This window comes from Eschrichtius robustus, chromosome 16 (assembly GCF_028021215.1).
Source record: "Eschrichtius robustus isolate mEscRob2 chromosome 16, mEscRob2.pri, whole genome shotgun sequence".
Taxonomy (NCBI): domain Eukaryota; kingdom Metazoa; phylum Chordata; class Mammalia; order Artiodactyla; family Eschrichtiidae; genus Eschrichtius; species Eschrichtius robustus.
This window is the reverse complement of record NC_090839.1, coordinates 78,482,079-78,506,820: the sequence shown is the minus strand read 5'-3', so window position 1 is coordinate 78,506,820 and position 24,742 is coordinate 78,482,079. Positions and strand designations below refer to the sequence as shown.

Genomic DNA, 24,742 nt, shown 5'->3' with positions numbered 1-24,742 from the left:
ACACACCTACAGTCAATTAATCTTTGACAAAGGAGGCAAGAGGGACTTCCCTGGCGGTTCAGTGGTTAAGACTTCACGCTTCCACTGCAGGGGGTGAGGGTTCAATCCCTGGTTAGGGAACTAAGATCCCACATGCCAAGCAGTGCAGCCACAAAACAAACAAAACAAAACAAACACACACACACACACACACACACACACACAAAACAAAACAAAGACAAAGGAGGCAAGAATATACAATGGAGAAAAGAAAGTCTCTTCAGCAAGTGGTGTTGGGAAAGCTGGACAGCTTACATGCAAATCAACGAAGTTAGAACACATTCTCACACCATACACAAAAATAAACTCAAAATGGCTTTAAGACTTAAGTGTAAGACATGACACCATAAAACTCCTAGAAGAGAACATAGGGAAAACATTCTCTGACATAAATCGCACCGATGTTTTCCTGGGTCAGTCTCCCAAGGCAATAGAAATAAAAGCAAAAATAAACAAATGGAACCTAATCAAACCCATAATATTTTGCACAGCAAAGGAAACCAAAAGGCACAAAATGACAACTTACGGACTGGGAGAAAATATTTGCAAACAAAGCAACTGACAAAGAGCTTAATTTCCAAAATATACAAACAGCTCATACAACTCAGTAACAAAAAAAAACAAACAACCCAATCAAAAAATGGGGAAAAGACCTAAACAGACATTTCTCCAAAGAAGACAAACAGATGGCCAAAAGGCACATGAAAAGATGCTCACCATTGCTAATTATTAGAGAAATGCAAATCAAAACTACAATGAGGTACCACCTCACACTGGTCAGAATGGCCATCATTAAAAAGTCTACAGGAATTCCCTGGCAGTCCTGTGGTTAGGATTCCATGCTTCCACTGCAGGGAGCACAGATTCAATCCCTGGTCAGGAAACTAAGATCCTGCATGTAGCACTGTGCAGCCAAAAAAAAAAAAAAAAATCAATTAAAAAGTCTACAAATAACAAATGCTGGAGAGGGTGTGGAGAAAAGGGAACCCTCCTACACTGTTGGTGGAAATGTAAATTCGTGCAGCCACTATCGAAAACAGTATGGAGGTTCCTCCAGAAACTAAAAATAGAGCTGCCATATGATCTAGCAATCCCACTCCTGGGCATATATCCAGACAAAATTGTAATTCAAAAAGATACATGCACCACAATGTTCACAGGAGCACTATGTACAATAGCCAAGACATGGAAGCAACCTAAATGTCCATCAACAGATGAGTGGATAAAGAAGTGGTGTATATACACAATGGAATACTATTCAGCCATAAAAAAGAAAGAAAGAATGCCATTTGCAGCAACATGGATGGACCTAGAGATTATTATACTAAGTGAAGTAAGTCAGAAAGAGTAAGACAAATACCATATGATATCACTTATATGTGGAACGTAAAATATGACACAAGTAAGCTTATTTACCAAACAGAAACAGACTCACAGGCATGGAAAACAAACTTATGGTTACCAAAGGGGGGAGAGGGTGAGGGAGGGATGACGTGGGAGTTTGGAATTAGCAGATACAAACTACCATATATAAAAATAAACAACAAGGATATAATGTATAGCACAGGGAACGAAATTCAATATCCTGTAATAAACCGTAATGGACAAGAATATGAAAAAATAAACAAACAAAAAAACCCCTTTTCCCCTCTAAACTGCATATTGATATTAAGTAGTTAGCAGATCAAAATTGCACTTTATAGTTATCTTTCCAAATCACGTATTTGCCTATCTTCTAAAGTATCAGGTGCTTCCTAACTATGATTCAAAATGGAGAAGCCCTGGGACTTCCCTGGTGGTCCAGTGGTTAAAACTCCACGCTCCCAATGCAGGGGGCTCAGGTTCGATCCCTGATCAGGGAACTAGATCCCACATGCCGCAATTAAGAGCCCGCATGCCACAAATGAAGATTCTGCATGCTGCAACTAAAAGATCCCGAGTGCCGCAACTAAAAGATCCCGAGTGCCACAACTAAGACCTGGTGCAGCCGAATGAATGAATAAATTAATTAATTAAATAAAATTAAAGAAAAAAATTTTTTTAAGTTATGAAAAAAAATGTAGACGCCCTACAAGAATTCAGTCATATTAAAAGAAAACATAAAGAAGAGAAGAAGGGCACATAAAAACACACTACATGTATGGCTAAAAATACTGTCAAAAGTCAGACAACAAACTGGAAAAAATGTCTGTAAGCTACACCACAAAGGGCTGTTCTCCCTAATATACAAAGACTCCTATAAATATAGAGAAAGAAAAATCCAACGGTTCAATAGAAAAATGCGTGAAGAATACTAACACTGCACAGAAGGGAAACATAGATGGATCTTAAGCATAGGATATACTCAATCTCACACACGATAACAAATGTGCAAATTAAACCTACTAGTATTGTTGTACAGCAGAAACTAACACATTGTAATTATACTCCAATAAGATAAAAAAAAAAGGACAAAGAAAAAAAACTATTATTAGATGCCATTTTAAAAATTAACAAGTCGACAAAAATCTGAAGTTTGATGTTGATGAGGATATAGGGGAAAAGGCACTTATACTATGGAGGTGGGAATGTAAAATGACATACCTGCAATGGAATGCAATTTGGCAATAATCATCAAAATTAAAAATACATTTATCCTATGACCCAACAATTCCATTTCTGAGAAATTTTCCTCTGACATAATTGCACATGTACAAAATGAAATATGTACAAGGCTACTCATTTTAGTACTTGTAAAAGCAGAGGTCTGAAGATGGCATAAATGGCCACTACTAAGGGACTAAATAAACTTTGGCTTAATCCATAAAGTGGAATATTATGTAGCTTAAAATTTTAAAAGTATCCCTTTTATGTACGGATAAGGAAAGAGTTCTTAAATATATTGCTAAGCTAAAAAAGCAGGGTATGCGTAGTGTGCTTTTATGTAAAATAGGAGGATTGGGATAAGAACAAATGTGTTTATAAATGAAAACAAAAGCAAAGAATGATACACAAACTAGCAACAAAAGTTGTCTGAATATGGGGGAAGGATGGTGGTAGTGGCTGGGAACTAGATGGGTGAGGGACCATATATACCTTTTATTTTTGAGCCATTTGGATGTACTACCTTTTTTTTTTTAAGCAAATAAGGCACAATTTAACTCAAAACAAAAACTGGCACATCTTTTCTGAAACATTTTTTTACCAATACGGAAAATCTAAAATTATATTTGACACCCTGTACAATTAGAAAAAATTCTTTAATACTTGGAATTTAATCTTTCACTCAATCTGATATATTCCACTCCTAGTCGTGATGGAACAACAGGGATTAGGTTTACCCTACTGCCTTAACAACTAGAAAAATCAGACAAAACATATGAAAAAATGGTTTTCAGACACTGGCCAACAGGCAACGGGAAGAGTAACCCCTGAGAGAAGGGGACAAACATGGTAAATCCTACAAGTGCCCCAGCTCACTGCAGGTAGAGTTTTTAGGCCTTGGCACAGGGAGAGGCAACTCAAACAGAGCCTAGCAGACTTGCTGAATTGGGGAAACAATATTTAGAGCTCAAGAAGGCCAAAGTTGCTAGAATTTGCGTGGCAAAACACACAGAGGATGGGCTGTAAAGAAAAAACTCCAGATAACTGCAGAGGGGTTCCCTTGAATCTCTGAGTACTGCACATGCACGTGAGAAAACAACCCACAACTGGGTAAAGGAGTGGGCAGAACAATCTCCTGAGCACACATGACAGGAAATAATTCATTTTTCCTACTAGCCAGGAACAAAGAGTATCAGCAATGGCAAATATGTGGGCAACTGTAAAAGACATTTTCTCATTCAAAAATTTACTTAAGGGCTTCCCTGGTGGCGCAGTGGTTACGAATCTGCCTGCCAATGCAGGGGACACGGGTTCAAGCCCTGGTCCGGGAAGATCCCACATGCCGCGGAACAACTAAGACCATGCACCACAACTACTGAGCCTGTGCCCTAGAGCCTGTGAGCCACAACTACTGAGCCCGCGCGCCTAGAGCCTGTGCTCCACAACAAAAGAAGCCACCGCAATGAGAAGCCCGCACACCGCAACGAAGAGTAGCCCCTGCTCTCCGCAACTACAGAAAGCCTGCACGCAGCAACGAAGACCCAACACAGCCAAAAATAAATAAATAAATTTATAAAAAAAAAACAAAACACAAAACGAAGGCAAGAAAAGAGGAGAGAAAGAATTATATCCAGATGGGATAAATAGAAAACAGAGCAAAATGGTAGGTTTAAGCTCCATCTTATCAAAAATTTCATTAAATATAAGTAGTCTAAATAGCCCTGTGTTTTTAATATAGAAGCAAAGCTTGTATTTCAAGTATAGCCAGTCTGTTATGATTATCAAGCTTTCCATTTCCCAATCCAAACACTCAGTTTTAAAAAGTCTTGCCAGCAGAACAAAATGTGCTCTTGAATTATAATGATAATGTTTAAGCTATCATTCAATGACAATTTTCTACATGGCAGACACTGTGCTTTACTCCACATTCTCATCAACCCTTAACAATTTTGTTATATTCCTGGAACCATATGAAATAATAAATGTACACATCAATAAAAATGTTTTGTTAGGTAGGTGGAATTATCATTTTACACATGAATATAATGAGGTTAGAGGTTAAGTCATTTACGTGAGACATGTTACACAGGTTAAGAAGAAAAGCGGGGATTTAAATCCAGATCTGTTTGACTCCCAAGCCCAAGTTCTTCACAGTCACACCATAATTCCCTCCTATCATTACAGCATATTTATTCCTGTTTAAATTAAGCAACGAGTATCAACTGAGCACCTACTACGTAAGGCTGTCTGCGAGCCAGATGACATATTAAATCGAATTAAATCTTCAATAAAGTAAACCTATAAAAGCAAAATCTTCAAGGGGCTTCCCTGGTGGCGCAGTGGTTAAGAATCCGCCTGCCAATGCAGGGGACAGGGGTTCGAGCCCTGGTCCGGGAAGATCCCACATGCCGCAGAGCAACTAAGCCTGTGCACCACAACTACTGAGCCTGCGCTCTAGAGCCCGCGAGCCATAACTACTGAGTCCGCATGCCACAACCACTGAAGCCCACGCGCCTAGAGAAGCCACTGCAATGAGAAGCCCGTGCACCGCTCAGGGTTGTGCAAAGAGTAGCCCCCTCTCGCCGCAACTAGAGAAAGCCCGCGTGCAGCAACAAAGACCCAACACAGCCAAAAATAAATAAATAAATTTATAAAAGCAAAATCTTCAACAAAAAGGCTATTTGAAGGATAGCTGTGAAAGAGTAAACACAACCCAAAAATGTCAATATCAAAATAGAGCGTGATCCTGTAGTAAAGATGACTAACACCATTTTAGTACTAAAAACATATTTTGTATCTCAATGTTAAAAAAATTTACTGAAAATCCCCCGTTTCTCAGATTATCCAAATAGAATGAGGACAGCTCAGTAGAATATTATAGTTCTTCTGACTTTTCCAGCTGTTTTGATGTATAATATGGACTAAAAGGCAGATAGTCTGTAGTATAATAAAAAAATATATATTTGGTTTTTGGCCCAGGGATGGATATTTTTGATCACCAATGGCCAATGATTTGATCAGCCATGCCTACAAAATGAAACCTCCATAAAAACCCTTATATGACAAGGTTTGGGGAGCTTCCACATTGATGAACGCATCGAGGTGCTGGGAGCAAATGCCCAGAGGGCATAGAAGCTTGGTGCCCCCCTCCCCTACCTTGCCCTATGCATCTCTCTTCCATTTGGCTGTTCCTGAGTTGTATTCTTTAATAAACCCATAAGCATAAACAAACTGTCTTCCTGAGTTCTGTGAGTCGTTCTAACAAATTATCAAACCTAAGGAGAAGGTTGTGGGAACCCCCGATTTACAGCTGGTTGGTCAGAAGTACGGGTGTCCCCACTCCTGGGGATTGCAACTGGCATCTGAGGTGGGGGCAGTCTTGTGGGGTCCACCCCTTAACCTATGGAGTCTGTGCTGACTCTGCGTAGTTAGGGTCAGAACAGGACTGACTTGCTGGATATCCAGTTGGTATTGTAAAATAAAAGAAACCACATACTTGGTTCAGGGAAAAAATTTCTCATTGTCCTTATCAATGAAAGTCAGAAGCTGATCATGTTCCAAATACATTGTATTCAAAACATTATAAAAGATGATTTTACAAGATAAAAAAATTTTTGGAGTAGACAAGAAAAGGCCATCGAGCTGAGTGTACCTGAGAAATGACTGTAAAAGCAGGCACAATTATAAAACCGGTTCCAAATTCAACCTGGGGAATCGTTACTTCAGTTTCATCTAAGTACCAAAGAGGCCCACATGATTAAAGTAGCAATTCATTAGTAATTCTTCAAATGATGTAATTAACACTATGCTTCAACTTAATTAACATCTGAAATTCGGGTCTTGGGATAGCACTGAATGTAAGAGGATTATAGTTTTGTTTTTTAAATCTTATTTTGAAATAACTTCAAATTTACAGAAAATCTGCAAGATTGTTACAAAGAATTCCTTTATACCCTTTCTCCAGATTTACAAAATTTTAACATTTTGTTCCATGTCTGTGTGTATCATTTTTCTAAATTTTTTCAGAGTAGATTGTATGTTTCATGCGCTTTACCCCTTAGTATGAGTATTTCTCAGCAACAAGGATATTCTGTTGCTAACTGTAGTTATTGAAAAAAAGTATTTGTTTTCTACACAGGATCAAATTGAGGGTCACAGGTTCATTTAGTGGTCATGTATACTTAGTCTCCTCTCATTTGGAAATGTTCCCCAGACTTCCTTTGTTTTTTTATGACACTGACAATTTTGAAGAATACAGGCTAGTTTATTTTATTCAATGCACTTCAATTTGGGCTTCTCTACCATTTCCTCATGACTGGATTTCAGGTTATAAATTTTCAGCTTAAATATTACACAATTCATGTTGTGTTCTTCTCAAAGTATCATATCTAGAGGCACAGGATGTCCATTTCCCCCCATCGTTATGTAGCTGCCATTTCTCTACTTGGAATTAATAAATAAGTTGTGGGAGTTAATTTGAAATCATGTTCATAACTTGTTCCTCGGGAAACTCCCTCCTCTCATCCCAGACTTAGCATCCACACTGATGAAACTTGTCTGAACCAATTCTTATTAGGATGACTACAAAATGGTGATTTTCTATCCCCATCACTCCTATATTTATTAGTCAAGATTCTATGGTAAGGTTCTCCTCTTCTTTATTTAATTATTTATCTGTTTTATTAGTTGGACGGACTAATGGATTATTGTTTTATTCATTTACACTCCATTTATTGTCTTTATTTATTTTAATACCCAAATTTGGCCAGTGGGAACCCATTCAAGCTGACTTCTGGGCCTTTGACCTGTCCCCAACATTTCTGAGGGGCCCTTCTTTCCCAGCTCAAGTTCCAGAATCAGTCATTTCTCCAAGGAACCTTAATTCACTTCAGTGAAGAATAGTATTTAGACTCTAAGGTCTGAGTAGAAAGATTGGTATTTTAATTCTAAAAAAAAGAAAAGATATTCCTCCTTAGAGCACTGCTTTTAGATTAGTTTGTAAAAGATGTACAAAAGAGTCTACTCTGGGTGACAACATCTATTTGAGCTCCAAAAGAAAAGGGCATTTTGGAACACATGAGCAAGTATTTTGACCTGGCTGACCCCCTATTATTTACTCTGAACTATAGCTCACTCAACCTTACTTTGGAGAGTAAAGAACTAAAAGTAAATTCTCTGAGTCTTTACAGTCAAGCTGTTCCATTTACCTCCTCTGGAGGGACAGCCAATTCTAACAGGAAGTTAAAATAGTTTTCAAATCCCTTAGAAGGTTATTTGTCTTCTATATACTACCAACCTGCCCTGGCTTAAGAGCTTTCTTTCATGCTATCAATAGAAGCAAGTAAAATATTAAGAGCAAGGACATCTTGGATTAACAAAGTGAAATAAAGAATACAGAATACAAAAGGTTTATTGTAGTCTAGAGTCAATAAATTAAGACTGCATTTAGTATAGGCTAACTTTATCCACATGCAAAGACCAAACAAATAATCAGCCTGAAATGCAAAGTTCGCCTGGCAGAGTTACATAAGCAATCTGTGAAACAAAGATCCAACAGCATCCTCTTTTCTAATGCACACACATCAATTTTTTCCCTAACACTTTGAGGTCTTTCTCACCATATGCTTTCTATAGACAAAAAAAAACAGCTAAAGATCAAAAAAATATAAAGTAAAAACCTATCATTCTAAAGAGAAGAAAAAAGGTAAGAACTATTCCACATAAAAGCTTTTAAGATAAAAATCACTTGAAATTTTTCTTTTAAAGTACAAATCTTCTCTCCGTAATATAATGCATACTGTACAGAAGGTCTTAGGACATGATCTTTTTAAATTGCCAAGTACAGTCAATGAATGTATGTGACTATTAAGCACTTCAGTAATAGAAACTTCATTATCTATCTATCTATGTAGATACAGACACAGATACAGTTATAGATAAACACACATATTTCAAGGTCAAGGGATATAATGGAAAAAAGCTTAACCAGGAGTTAGGAGACCTGAGGTCTAACACATCAACTCATTATATGACCCTGGGTAAATTAGTTAACCTTTATGGGCTTTCATACTGTCATCTGTAAAATGTGGCAGTTAGACTGATGGTTTTACAATTTCTTTACTATTTCATCTGTTGTCATAAACCATTTCACCATACATCTATAAATTCATAAGGTTAATGAGACTTTCTCAAAGCAGGAAACAGAATTTAAGCTAAATAGGAATCAACGGCTTTGATCAATACCTTTGAGCCCCTTACCAGCAGAGATTATTTTGTCAGAAAAACAACAGGTATTTTAAAATAGCTAACACTTACTGGAGATTAACTATGTGTGCCAGGTACTACTGCACTGAACTCTGTACACACATTGGCTCATTTAATCCTCAAGACATGCCTATGATAGGTATTACTGTCCCTCAGAATAGACAGGGCTTAAAGAGATTAGCTTGTTTAAGGTCACACAGCCAGCAAACTGCAAAGCTGAGACTCAAACCAGGGTGACTCCAAAGCTTACAGTTTTAATCACCCTACTACATTATCTTCTAATGAATAAATCATGAGCCAAATACATTCTTATCAAATACAGTTAATCTCTAGCAGGTACTGATTATTTCCCTTCTTACTACTGTAGAGAAAACTGCTGAGTGACAGCCAACCAAGAACAACTCCAAATTAATCACGTGAACAAAAAGATTGTTTAAAGGTTTGTCTCTATTAAAGAGAAGTGCTGTGTTTTTAGATAAGCAATTGTTCCTTTTAATAAAACAAAAAACAATAGTCATTAAATCTGAAAGACCAGAAAAGATCTTAAGGTGTGATATTATTATTATTAATTTTTTTTAAGGTGTGATATTATGCCCCTTCCTTTAAGCAGACCAAAAATCTCATGACAATTACCCCAGGTTGGGGGGCAGGGGGTGAGGGGGTGCAAGGGAGTGTCTAAGAGAACAGCTCCACTGACAGCATCAGTGTTGGTTCCCAGTATCCCTCACCATTTCAAATTTACTGCATAGCTCTGATTACCAACATAAAGGTTCAGAGACTAAGCCCTAACAACAGACATTCTTTCTTGCTTCCTGCTAGGCTACTTCAACTAGCCTATCTGCTCACTAGTGAGAATCTTCCTGCTTGTTTAATATGGAATCTTAAGAAGTAGGATGAGTAAGGTCAAGTACATACAAAAGTGAGCCTTTTCCTACATGTTCTCTACATAGTATTTCCTCAACACACAGGTGGTCTCTCTAATAAGCTCTCAGAAAACTTTTTTAGACAACTTTAAGCCTAGAAACAGTCATTTCTGATAAGGTATGGATAGTGAGGATATTAAACAAAGGAGAATAAACCAATATCCAAAAATTAAAGGCACAAAAAATAAGACATCCAAACAGATGGGATGGGAATGAATTTTATAAACAAAACTACATATTTTAATTATCTTTATTCCTCCTATAGAGTAAATAAGTTCTCTAAAACACAATGTCCTCCAACCAAAGAGATTTCATACGTCATCTGCACCTCAAACCCAACATCTCAAGTCTGCGTTGATATTCTCTGAACGCTTACAGAAGTTAAAAAGCTGAGCCCACGTACACCGTGGATCTACTCTATATCTCTTTGGGCACAAAAGAAAAAAGAGAATCAGAAAATTACCCTTCTTTGATCCAACCCTGGATGAAGCACTGAAGAATTTCTTCACTGTGGTAACCTTGCGGGTCTTCTCATTGGTTTTCTTTTCTTCAAACTTGGAAAATGTGAGGGATTGGGCCCCTTGGCTGCTCTGACTGCTGGCAAAGGCCTCTTCTTCCTCCCGCTGTAGTCTGTAATTCAAGAAGAGGTTAAGTTTAACCCTGATATTCTCCAAGTTCTCCTTGTATCTAAAGGTAATAACGCAATGAATTGGGGATCTAAAATTTGTAGAACTAGAGGCTAAATACACCAAACAGGTCTGAGGTCTCTGATAGGAAGCTCTCCTATGTGCTACTACAAACTTCAAAAGGGACCTTCTCCGTGGATCATGTTCATTCAGCAATTGTACCAGTGTTACATAAAGCAAATAAAGTCTAGTCCTTTTCCCTGACAACCTCAAGGTTGGAAGAGAGAAAAAGACAAGTAAATAATTACCACGCAATGTAACAGTGCCTATAGTAGAGAGCAAAACCCAAGTGCTATGAGAACATAGGAAAAAATAAACTAAATCTGGTTGTATAACGGTGGTTTTATAAAGGTTTTATAATGGTGACATTTAGGCCAGTCTTAGAAGGATCAAGAGGATTCCACCAAATAAAAGGGCATTCCAGGAAGAAGGTACTACAAATGTGAAGGACGTGGCTTTTGTTGTGGACCAAGTTCGTTCAGCGTAGTCAGATCACTGGCGGTGGGATGGACTATGATGCTGGATGTACAGTTAGGCACCAGGTGGTAAGAAACCTTGACTGCCAAGCCTGCTATAATCCTGGATTTCATCACGTGGTGGGGAACCAAGAAAGACTACAATCCAGTAAGTTACCATTATCTGATGTGTGTTTTAAAGGTAATGCAGGTCGCTGTGTGACAACTTGAGGGACAGAGAGACTAGGGACAGAGACAATAATTAAGAATATATTACAAAGATTTAAGTGAGAGAAATAAGAACCTGGAAAATAGGAGAGGATGAAATTCAAAACACTTCTCTTAGCTAGAATAAGCAGAACTTGCTTAATTAGTTGTAAACAGTGTGGGAGGTGAAGGAGAAATTAAGAATGACTAATGTTTTTTAGCCAACTGAATAAATAGTGATGTCGTTAATTGATACAGGAGGAGGTTCAGGAGGAACTGCTGGGAGTGGGGATTAGAGTAAATAAAAGCAAGAAATCTGGCCTTGGACCAGCTGAATTTGAGGTATTTATAGTAAATCTCAAAGGCTATCTATAGAACTATGGTTCTCAAAGTGGATTCCCCAGACAGCAGCATCAACATCGCCTGGGAACTTGTTAAAAATGCAAATTCTCAGGCCTCACTCCCAACCTATGAGAGTCAGAGATTCTGAGGGTGAGGTTCAGTGACCATCGTTTTTACAAGCTTTCCAGGTGATTCTCATGCCTGTTCAAATATGAGAAAGTGCTGTAGGAAATCTCAAGCAAGGTCGCAATTGGAAGCAGTAAGAAACAGCAACAAAATCACAGGTAGAGGTGTTGGTATGAGAATGGAATAGGGACACATCTTTCTCTGAGACAAAACAGAAGTTAATATAAAGACACTAGTACAGTTTGATAACAGGGGAGAAAGCTAAGGGAATTCATGCCTAGTGGCCTCTACTTTCTTTCTAAAATAGGATCAGCTACAGAGAATATCAGGAATGCAATGGGAAACCCGAGGAAATAGTTAATGTTCTATGTCTATATTTTCTCTCTTTGACTGACTATGGAGTCACTGAAAGCAGCAAGTGTACTTTATAATACTGAGTTCATCACAGATGGTAGCAAAGTAATCACTCAACAAATATACCTGATTAAATATAAAAAAAACTAGCAAAAGCTGTCAGAGATCAGTCTTTCTTTTACTGAGAAGCTTCACAGTTTCTAGGATGCTTTGGTAAAGGATTAACATTATTCATGGTATTTTATTAGTTCCTATGCTCACCAGACATTCTATGTTTTAATTTTTATCATAATCATATTTCTGCATAATACTAACAAATGCCATTTTTTTAAAGAAAAGTTAAATTTCCATAATGTAAGGATTATATATACAAATCAACAGGTTTCTGTTATTACGTGCTTATCACTGTGCCAGATGCCATGCTGGATATATTAAAAGAACGAGGAAAATAATGCTTGATGAAAATCATGTGCAATAACCTCATTTAATCTTCACCACGAAATATGTTTATCTCCATTCTTCCACTCCAAGGAGCTTACTGTCTTTATTAGAGAACTAAGACTAATGCATCCCAAACACAGAACAATTAAAAGTTAAGACAAAGACAAAATAAAGAAATCACTGAAAGCTACTCATTAAACGCTGAATGAGGGGAAAAAATTCATTTCTCTTAATATTAAACTGACTTGCTGACAGATCAAAACAGAAGAAAAAATTGTATTCTGACAATGACAGAGCTATGTATCCAGTTATATCACTGTTAAACCACCCCTAGTTAAGTCCTTTTACCGCTCTGCTAGTTCCCAATCCTCCTGAATCTGCTTCTGCCTGGCTTTGTGGTACTCCTCCCTCCAGCACTTGGAGCAGAAACCCTGCCAAGCAGGGTTGCCGTAATAACCACATCCTTTCTTGCATAGGAGCTCTGATTGATCCACATGAATTCCTCGGCGTTCAGACTTAAGGCTCATCTTCTTCCTGTTAATCAAAGAGCAAACAAGAAAGTTTTGTTGAAAATGAATTCACTATCATTCTACTCACAGCAAAGCAATTAAGAAAAAAAAATGAATGAGTCTATCATCTTCAAGCTATAATGGAACAAAGGAGAGAGGGAGGGAAGGAGGGAAAAAGAAAGTTTAAATATTGCAAATTACTGTCATACTAAAGAACAAACTTCTTATTCCTGCCCAATAATATAAAGAACACTTTAAGAAGGACTAATATTGGATTAAAGACCTAAACAGAAGACATGAAACTATAAAACTCCTAGAAGAAAACATAGGGAAAAACTTTACAACATTAGATTTGGAGACAATTTCTTGGATGTGACACCAAAAGTACAAGCATCAAGAGCAAAAATAGACAAATGGGACTACATCAAACTTAAAAACTCCTACACAGGAAAGGAATCAACATAGTGAAAAGGCAACCTATAGAATGGGATAAAATATCTGCAAACCATATATCTGATGAGAGGTTAATATCCAGAATATGTAAAGAACTCCTAAGACTCAACAACAACAAAAATCCAATTAAAAATTAGCAAAGGCCATGAATAGACAATTCTCCAAAGATGTACAAATAGCCAACATGTGAAAAGATGCTTAATGTCACTAATCATCAGGTAAATGCAAATCAAAACCACATGGAGATATCACCACACACCTGATAGAATGACTATCATCAAAAAGAACACAAATAACAAGTGTTGGCAAGGATGTGGAAAAATTGGAACACTTGTGTACAGTTGGTGGGAATGTAAAATGGCACAGCCACTGGGGAAAACAGTATGGTGGTTCCTCAAAAAATTAGAAATAGAATTATCATATGATCCAGCAATCTCACTTCTGGGTATACACCCAAAAGAACTGAAAACAGGATCTTGAAGAGATACCTGCACACTCATGTTCACTGAGCATTATTCACAACAGCCAAGAGTTGTTATTCACAACATTCAAGCATTATTCACAACATTCACAGCATTATTCACAACAGCCAAGCAATCTAAATATCCATGAAAGGATGAATGTATAAATACAGGATGAATGGATGAAGAAAACATGGTATATACAATGGAATATTATATAGCCTTTGAAAAGAAGGAAATTCTATCACATGCTACAACATGGACGCACCTTGAGAACATTATGTCAAGTAGCCAATCACGAAAAGGCAAATCAAAGACATTATTCCACCTACATGAGGTATCTAAATTAGTCAAACTCTCAGAACCAGAAAGTAGAATGATGGTTGCCAGGGGCTGGGGGAAGGGAGGCAAAGAGGAGTTGCTGTTCAATGGGTATAGGGTTTCAGTTTTGCCAGACAAAAAAGTTCTAGAGACCTGTTGTACAAGGTGCACATAGTTAACACTACTGTACACTTTATTTTTTATTTTTTAATTTATTTATTTATTTATTTATTTATGGCTGCATTGGGTCTTCATTGCTGCGCGCAGGCTTTCTCTAGTTGTGGCGAGCGGGGGCTACTCTTCGTTGCGGTGCGCGGGCTTCTCACTGCGGTGGCTTCTCTTGTTGTGGAGCACGGGCTCTAGGGCGCACAGGCTTCAGTAGTTGTGGCACGTGGGCTCAGTAGCTGTGGCTCGTGAGCTCTCGAGTGCAGGCTCAGTAGTTGTGGCACACGGGCTTAGTTGTTCCGTGTCATGTGGGATCTTCCCGGACCAAGGCTCGAACCTGTGTCCCCTGCATTGGCAGGCAGATTCTCAACCACTGCGCCACCAGGGAAGCCCCTGTACACTTTAAAAATGGTTAAGATGGTAAATTTTATGTTATGCGTTTTCTACCACAATAAAAAAAAGATTTTAATATTAAAAAAAGGGGGACTAATAGATCCTTCTTATTTGCTACCATTTTAAACCTGAGGGACAAAGTACAATCTTCTTGAAATACTCTGTGTTCTTACTACATTATGTCATTTGGCTCAAAAAGACAACTTCATTTCAACGATATAAAAGTGAATACTTTGTCCCAAATGAGATAATTTAACATTCACCAAGAAAACAAGTGTAATTAAAGCATCAGAATAGAATCTGAACTCCTTGAGATGGCATTCAAGGCCCTACTGTTTGCCACCACTCACTACATGCCTAATACTGTGACAGGTACTCAGTATAATTATTTCTCACAAAAGCCAAGGTAGATATTATCTCCATTTTATTAGACGTGACAATTCATAAACAAAAACACAGGCAACATGAACAATGAAGAAAAAGAGAAAAGTGCTATGAAACCGAGGGGTGGCGGGAGAAGGTGAGGTCATTCTGACTTAGGGAGCATGGAGAGACCACCTGGGCCAGGGAGTGAAGGGTGGGGGATGTAGACCTTCAAGAGCCTTGAGTTGAGGCTTAGAGGGTCTTCGAGCGATGACACAAAAGAGGGAAGACATTCCGGACAGGAAGAACATCTTTGGCAAAACACTCAGAGACAGGACAGCAAACGCAGAACATGAATGATGTGGTATAAGTAGGAGGTAAACAGAAGCAATTACGTGTGAAGTTCAATTATGATGGCTTTTTAAAACTTCAGGCAAGAGCTGGGTTACAGCACTGTTGTTTCAGTGAAAAGGGGAAATCAGGATAGGTGTCTATTTTAAGACATAAAACTTGAGAGGTAGAGTTCTGTCTTCCAGTATGATGAAGTGAAGAGGACAATAAATCCTCTCCACCAAAATCAACTACAAAGACAGACAAAACTTCCTCTCTGCTGATGGATCAAAGTGTGAACCAAGGAATGCATTCAAACTTCAAGCCACCGACCGGCTCTCTCGCATCTCCTGTGTGTATGCACAGTCTTTGTTGGCCAGACAATGGAAGCCTTGCTGGCTAGAGATGTTTGTGCACAAATTCAGTCTTTGAACAAACAACGATCTTTGGCTGAACATTAAGGTATGCAGGCAGACGGGTGACCCGAGAAGGAAATCAAGGATAAAAATAAATATAAGAAAAAAAAATGAAGACAGACATGAGCAGCCGCAGGGTGTGGGGAAGAGAGACTTCACAGGTGTAGTCCAGCTATAAAGCCTAGATGGCATGAGCTAAGCACTATTTTTGAGGGTTCTCAAAGGCGAAAGGGAGGAGAAGAATTAAGGAAGAAGACCAGAATTCAGTGTATCACCGAACCCTCGGTGAGTTTACCCTTTTTTCCCCTCCAGTATCACCAAGCCAACCCAGAAATGGACACCAGGGTCAGAGAGAGCTCCTCTAGCTCTGGCTCAAAGAATGAGAAAGGGAACTCCTAACACTGAGAGGAAATATGAAAATCCCTCCATTTTCTTGTCTTTTTTTCCCCTCCTTCTCTTGAGCCATGAGCAATTACATGGTGTCCACAGAAGCGGCTGGAATGAGAGACTGCAGGAGCTAAACTCGGAGGAAGGGGAACTATCCATTCTTCCCACTCTCTTGTCTCCTAGACAGTGATGGGAGTACAAGACAGAGTGGGGTAACTAATTCCACAGCTTTCCACGCAGAGGAGAGAAGATGAGCCCCGAGAGAACTTTAAAAATACAGGAGGAATCAATGAGGAGAACTCAAGAAAGCAAGCTGAAAATGTGTGCATGGGTCTCATGCTATACAGGATCAGAGACTAAAATTCACACTAATAGAGACCACTGCACAGGTTTCAGACTGACACACGCAGGAAACAGATCAAAATAGCACTGCGAAGCCTCTGAAAAATGAACCAACGGGGGAACCACAGCTCACAGAAGTAGGGTTGGAACCTGCGGCCCAAACTTGGCAGCAAAACTAAAAACTTTTGCTTCTCCAATGACACTGCACGGAAAATGAAAAGACAAACTACAGACTGGGAGAAAATACTCGCAAATCATATATCTGACAAAGGACTTGCATCCAGAACATATAAAGAATTCTGAAAACTCAACAGAAAGAAAAACCACCCAATTAAAAAAATGGGCAAAAGACTTGAACAGACTTATCCAAAGAAGATATACACATTGGGAGACAATTCTCCACGGGTGTCTCACATTTCTGTACAAGAGGCCTTCGTAACAGAGTACATCTTCAAGGATGTTTGCATATCTAACATTCTCAGGAGGAACAGATCACTGTCTCCCTCCAGAGAAAGGGCAAGTTTGTTTACTGTCAAGTAAAATAGATATAATGTTTCCCTCCAGGTCAAAAGTCAGGTGGGTTTGTTAGCTGCCCATTATAAAGGATTTGGGTTCCTTAAGCTTAGGTTCCTCAGCTGTGACACCAGCCCCATGGGACTTGGGGACAAGGGTAGCCCACGTGAGATGAAGCTTGTTTTACTGATGTCCTATGAATAATAAAGTCCTTTGTCTCCGACTCCAGAGTCTCATGACTTCTTCCAGCATCCATGAAACTGGCAGGCTAACTTGTTACGTTTAAGAGGGTAAAAACCCGTGTCAGTCACAGTTCTTGACAACATGGCAAATAAGCACATGAAAAGTTGTTCAACATCATCATCCATTAGAGAAATGTAAATTAAATCACCATGAGATTTCACTACACACCTATTAGAATAATTAAATTAAGAACAATACCAAGTGGTAGCAAGGAGGCAGAGCAACTAGAACCCTCCTAGTGGGATGCAAATGGTACAACCACCATGGAAAACAATTTGGTAGTTTCATAAAAAGTTAAATACACTTACCATACAACCCAGCAATCCTATTCCCAGTTATTTCCTCCAGAGAAATAAAACTGATGTTCACTCAAAAATCTATACAAGGGCTTCCCTGGTGGTGCAGTGGTTGAGGATCTGCCTGCCAATGCAGGGGACACGGGTTCGAGCCCTGGTCTGGGAGGATCGCACATGCCGCGGAGCAATTAGGCCCGTGAGCCACAACTACTGAGCCTGTGCGTCTGGAGCTTGTGCTCCGCAACAAGAGAGGCCGCGACAGTGAGAGGCCCGCGCACCGCGATGAAGAGTGGCCCCCGCTCGCCGCAACTAGAGAAAGCCCTGGCACAGAAACGAAGACCCAACACAGCCAAAATAAATAAATAAATAAATAGCGTTCCCTTTAAAAAAAAAAAAATCTATACAAAAATGTTTCTAGTAACATTATTTATGATCATCAAAAAATGGAAACAACCAAAATATCCTTCAATAGATGAATGAATAAACAAACTGTGTGGTACATCCATGCAATGGAATGCTACTCAGCAAAAACAACAACAAAAAAACATACCCAACAACTTGGATGAAATCTCAAAGGCTTTATGATGAGTGAATGAAGCCAGTTTTAACAGTTTACATACTGTAGGGACTTCCCTGGTGGTCCAGTGGGTAATACTCCACACTCCCAACGCAGGGGGCTCGGGTTCAATCCCTGGTTGGGGAACTAGATCCCGCGTGCATGCTGCAACTAAGAAGCCCGCGTGCTGCAACTTAAGATCCCGCACGCTGCAACGAAGATCCCACATACTGCAACTAAGACCCAGCGCAGCCAAAATAAATAAATAAATAAATAAAGTAAATAAAATAAATATTTTTGAAAAAAGTTTACATACTGTATAATCAGGGTTTGTTAGGAATTAGGGTTGGAGAGAGGATGTCTATAAAGGAATAGCACAAGAACTTTTTTAGAGGTGATAGAACTGTTCTGTATTCTGATTATGGAGGTGTTTACATAAATCTATACATGTTTTTATATTCATAGAACTGTATACTCCCCCAAAATTCAACTTTACTGTATGTTTTTTTTTTTTTTTTTTAATTTGAGAGGCAATTTCTAGTTTGGATTGGGGAAAAGTGCAGAACAGGAGACAGGGATAATGATCAAGAGACAAATACAGTAAGAGGTTATAATAATAGAGGTAATACAGTGGGAATGGAAAGGGGAGGGATGGCAACACACTCTGGCAGTAGGGTCTGTAAGAGTTAACTAATGAGACATGGCAGGGACACCTGCACGTTTACAAATACTCTTCATTGCCTCTATGAGATTAAAGCCCTCCAAGGACAGGATTTAGATCTATCGCACTTATCATTTAGTAAATGAGGCTGAGGTAGAAAGGAAGAATAACAAAATATAGCCAGAGTCTAGAATGATAAGTTAAGAAACTTTAAGACCGTCTACTTTCTCCTATTATAATACAGATAAAGACACTGAGACTGAGAAATTATGATTTGTTCAATCAAAAAGGTAGTAAGTGGCAGGGACATCACAAGAGCCTACACTTGTACTAAGTCCTGAGTGCCATCAAACTATTTTGAGAGTCTGAGCTAATCTCACCATCAACATCCTGTGGTCCCTTTCTTCAATTCCAAGAGGAGTAGGCAAAAAGAAATATCTGTTTTTTCCTTATACCAATTCAGTAAATTTAAAGTTTTTTACACTACAAAGACTATAGCACAGGTCTGTTACTAAAATGAACACATTTTAGGGAGTCTACGTAACAAATGTGTCAGCAACTTCCCTTTCCTCAGGGAACTGTTCCCCAAGTCTACAAAGGTCAGCTGCCCTGTTTGTATATGGTGCAGTCCCCCCTCCCCCACCACTGCAGGGCCACAGCTGATTGGTCCAGAGGTGGACACTTGACCCAAAATGAAGTTTTGGAAATGGGACTAAGTCTGGGCTGTTCTCTTGAATGATAGAGAAGCTGTGGCATGACCACCTTCCAACAAGTGGTCTGAGTAACCAGTCTGCAGATACAACAGACTGGTATACAACAAGATATACAACAAGAAGCAGAGAAAAGTGGCAGAAGAAAAATACTCTCTAGGTCCTGAGGGGTTTCCATTTCTCAGTTCCAATCCTTTGCTAAGGTTTAGCCGCTTGCCTACCCTCAGATTCTGAAACACACCCCTTGATCCCTGACTGTTTTTTTCTTATGCCAGCTCCAGTAGAGCCTATTACCTGCACTCAGAGACTTGCCCAGGTACTATGTGAGAGCTAGAAAAACATAGTAGAATTGCTGTGAGGACTTAGCATATACTAAGAACTCAACAGGTTGAGATGAAAACTTAAAAATAATAGCTATGCATCTATGAAGACCAATTTGATGTGCACATGAGAACATGGAGATCGGTCAAATCTGCATTCAAATCCCAGCTCTGAAATGTAACTTCGGACAAATTAATATTTCTGAAACTTCCATTCATACCCCTCTATCCAACTTCTGCTCCTACCTTTTCACAAATCTAAGCCTCATAGGCTTTGTGCCCCCATGACCTTCACTCTGTTTTACACCTGTGATTATCTCACATGGCCAAAAAAAGACTTTCCAGACAAGATTACTAATCAGTTGACCTTAAAATAGAGAGATTATCCTGATTTTCCAGGTGGGACCAATATAAGCACATGAACCCTAAATGCAGAAGAGGACAGGAACCCAGAATAGTCAAAACAATCTTGAAAAAGAATGTAGGAGCACTTACAGTTACCAATTTCAAAACTTACTACGAACCTATGATAATCAAAACAGTGTGGAACTGGCACAAGGACAGACATGTGGAGCAATGGAATAGAACTATGAGTCCAGAAATAAACCCACACATCTATGGTCACAACTATCAAGTGGAAGAGTCTTTTCAACAAATCGTGCTGGGACAATGGGATCACTACATGCAGAAGAATAAGGTCAGACCCTTGTCTCACACCACGTATAAAAGTTAACTAAAAATGGATTAAAGACCTAAATGTAAAAGCTAAAACTATAAAAACTCTTGGCCAAAAACACAGGTAAAACGTCATGATCTTGGATTTCGTAAAGGATTCTTAGATATGACACCAAAAGCATAAACAACAAAAGAAAAGATAGATAAATTGTACTTCATCAGAATTAAAAACTTTTGTGCTTCCAAGGATCCCATCAAGAAAGTGAAAAGACAACCCACAGAATGGGAGAAAATATTTGCAAATCATGTATCTAATAAAGAACTCGTATACAGAATGTGTAATGAACTGTTATAACTCAATATTTTTAAAGATAAACGACCCAATTTCTAAAATGGGTAAAAGATCTGAATAGACACTTCTCCAGGGAAGATATGCCAATGGTCAATAAGCACGTTAAATGACTTTTGACATCATTAGTCATTAGGGAAATAAAAATCAAAACCACAATGAGATACCACTTCACATTCAGTTGGATGGCTAGTATTAAAAAGTCAGATAGGACTTCCCTGGTGGCGCAGTGGTTAAGAATCCGCCTGCCAATGCAGGGGACACAGGTTCGAGCCCTGGTCCGGGAAGATCCCACATGCCACGGAGCAACTAAGCCTGTGTGCCACAACTACTGAGCTTGCGCTCTAGAGCCCGCGAGCCACAACTACTGAGCCCACACGCCGCAACTACTGAAGCCCACGCACCTAGAGCCCGTACTCTGCAACAAGACAAGCCACCACAGTGAGAAGCCCGTGCGCTGCAACAAAGTGTAGCTCCCGCTCGCCACTAGAGAAAGCCCACGTGCAGCAACGAAGACCCAACACAGCCAAAAAAAAAAAAAAGTCAGATAATAACAAGTGTTGACAAAGATGTAGAGAAACTGAAACACTCATACATTGCTGATGGGAATGTAAAATGGTGCAGATGCTTTTGGAAACCATCTGACGGTTCCTCAAATGATTTTTTTTTTTAATATTTTTGGCTGTGTTGGGTCTTCGTTGCTGTGCATGGACTTTCTCTAGTTGCAGCGAGCGGGGGCTACTCTTCAATGCAGTGCGCAGGCTTCTCATTGCGGTGGCTTCTCTTGTTGCGGAGCACAGGCTCTAGGCACGCGGGCTTCAGTAGTTGTGGCACGTGGGCTCAGTAGTTGCGGCTCGCAGGCTCTAGAGCGCAGGCTCAGTAGTTGTGGCTCACGGGCTCTAGAGTGCAGGCTCAGTAGTTGCGGCGCACGGGCTTAGTTGCTCTGCGGCATGTGAGATCTTCCAGGACCAGGGCTCAAACCCGTGTCCCCTGCACTGGCAGGTGGATTCTTAACCACTGCGCCACCAGGGAAGTCCTGAATTGTGCCCTTTAAATAGGTGAATTCTGTGGTATGTGAATTATACCTCAATAAAATTGTTTTTAAAATATAAAGCAGAAGAGGAGGGCAGAATGGGAAGTCAAAGAGATTCAAAGAATCATTGCTGGCTTTGAAGGTGGAGAAATGTAAGTGGCTTCTAGAAGCTGAGAATGACCCCTGGCTGACAGCCAGCAAAGAAATGAAGACCTCAGTTGCATAACTTCATTAAACTCAATTCCGCCAACATTTAAGTATGTCTGGAAGCAGATTCTCCCCATAGCCTCCAGATAAGAGCCCAGATTGGATGACATCTTAATTTGGACCTCTTGAGAGCCTTAACAGAGTACCTGGCTGAGCTGGCCAGGAGTGCTGACTTAAAATACTTACAATACTCTGGGTGTTGTTTTAAGCTGATAGGTTTGTGGTAACTTGCTACGGCAACAACAGAAAACTAACATAGGCCTCCTTTCAATTTCTCTCTTTTGGGAGACTTTGCACAAGTGTTCTAATGCCTAAATGCTGTGACCCTTGCTGTTTATATGCTGATTTCCCTCTCATTTAGGTCTCAGCTTTCATGTCATACTTTCAGAAAGGCCTTCCCTGGCCACTCTATCTAAAGTAGTACCTACCCCAACCTGCCCAATCCTCACCTCCACTGTGGGCCCAGAATTGTTTCTCCATATCCAGGAAGAGTTAACCAAGCAGGCCTGAGTTGCTCAAATCGTGCACATTCTCGACTTCAGAAGGGCCTGCTTCTGTGGCTGACTCCTGGCCAGCTCCTGGGAACTGAGGTCTTAAGAGTATCTTTATGTACTAACTGATAAGGGTGTTTTGTATGCTTGGAGTCTTGATCCACACTGTACCATCTTGTCTAGACAGTTTGTGCAGACTGTGTGATGTATGGTGAATACTGCTTTCCTTCTTCGGGGGGGGGGGGGGTCAATCATGAGGGTGCTTGTGCCTATGTGACCAGCCTCCAATAAAAACCCTGGAATCTTAGGCTTAAGTGAACTTCCCCAACAGAAAACACTTCACACATGTTGCTAGAGTTTGTTGCTGAGGGATTAAATGCACCCTGTCAACTCCACTGGGAGAAGACTCTTGGAAACTCATGCTTGGTATCCTCCAAATTCTGCTCAATGCACTGTTTTCCTTCACTGATCCTGTTTAATATCCTTTCACTGTAATAAAACACAGCCAGGAGTACATGAGTTCTGCAAGTCCCTCTAGTGAATTACCAGACCTGGGGGCAGTCTTGGGGTCTGCCCACAGGACGTGATTATAAAGGGGTGGTATAAGGGAGATCTTAGTGGCAATAGTTCTGTATCTTGACTATGTTGGTGGTTACAGGAATCTACATATGTGATAAAATGGCACAGAACTATAATACACATCGTAGAGATGTCAACTTATTGGTTTTAACATTATACTATAGTTAACATAAGACATAGCCATTGGGCAAACTAGGTGAAGAGTACACAGGACCTTTCTGTATTATCTTTGCAACTTCCTGTTAATCTGTAATTTCAAATTAAAAGTGTTTTTAAAAAATTCCACTTAAAATTTATTAAATAACAACACCTATGACTGAATTAACGTGTATCAGACAGTTGTACATACCACTCAGATAATTTCTGTTCCTAAGTATGGAAAACAAAGTGACCAAGTGAGCAACCAAAAAAAAAGTACACGCCCTGATCTGAAAGGCTATGCAGTGGCGATGAAGCTGTTTTGGTGAGGCAAAGCAGGTACAGTCAGCACATCCAGATTAGACATCAGAGTATATAGACACCATACCCTCCTCAGTTAAGGAGAAACATGGGGGAATCAATTCTGAGACTCAATTCTGTCTTTCCGGGCAGAAAGACCTATCCCTAGCCACAATCTAGAGGCAACTACCATCACTATTGCACCCAGGGTGGACATCAGAAGGGCCACACCCAGCTCCTATTTGAGCTCTGCACTCCAGTAAGTAGGCTTTTACTGAGCAACCTGGGCACAAAGATTGCATAATTCAATTGGCCCACTCACATTAGGGAGGACAGAGTAAAAATGATCTCTATTGCTGAGATAGCTGAGATTCCTGTGAATTCTGCCTCAGGGCTAGGTACCCTAAAAAGGGCCAGAGGAGCACAAAGCCCACAGAGTTGTGTATGTTCTTCCTTAAAGCTCTGCATGCAAACCACGTTCATTTCATAAAACAAAAAACAAAAAATACTTTTTAGATTTGAGTAGCTTCCCACTATCTTCCTTGTAAGAGTCCTGCTTCCTATTCTTAGGTTTGATGTCACGTCCTCATAGATCATTCCTCTGGGCAACGCACCTGGGATTTATAGAAAACATCCAATCAACTCTACTAAAATGATAAACTATCCTTGAACCTCAGTTAAGAAACAGAATTTAAAGTTAAGCTTTTTCCCTTACATTTGTTTTTTTTCCAGTTATAGAAGTAAAAGATGGTTACTCTAAAAAACCTGAGACATAAGTAGAAGATAAAGAAAACATCACCCAGAGGCAGTCATTATATTCTCATAGTGCTTTCTCTACTCATCATGATCTCATTCATTTATTCAACAAATATTTATATACTGATTTACACTACATGACAGGCACTTAGGATACAAATTTAAGTAATAATAAAGTTTCAGTCCTCATAGAGCTTACTGTCAAGTATGGAAGATGTGACTATATATCTAGAAGGCCTGAAAGAAGAAATTAAAGCACTATGAACACTGAGGAATTAATTTTAAAATTACTGAATTTCATAAAAGAATTTATGTTTATATGAAACAAGCTAAATATGTGTACATGAAATCTATG

The 24,742-nt window shown here is 39.4% G+C and overlaps 1 protein-coding gene across 3 annotated transcripts in view; it reads right to left on the bottom strand.

Annotated features, from left to right (window-relative positions):
• RABGEF1 (RAB guanine nucleotide exchange factor 1) overlaps positions 1-24,742 on the bottom strand; it is a 63,841-nt gene that overhangs the window by 23,611 nt on the left and 15,488 nt on the right. For all 3 annotated transcript variants that reach the window (XM_068565681.1, XM_068565682.1, XM_068565683.1), the window contains exons 2-3: positions 12,769-12,954; positions 10,273-10,439 (exon numbers count right to left, since the gene is read on the bottom strand). In XM_068565681.1, coding sequence (XP_068421782.1) covers positions 10,273-10,439; positions 12,769-12,947 — 346 coding nt within the window. In that variant the 5' untranslated portion in view covers positions 12,948-12,954. The remainder of the gene's footprint in view (positions 1-10,272; positions 10,440-12,768; positions 12,955-24,742) is intronic.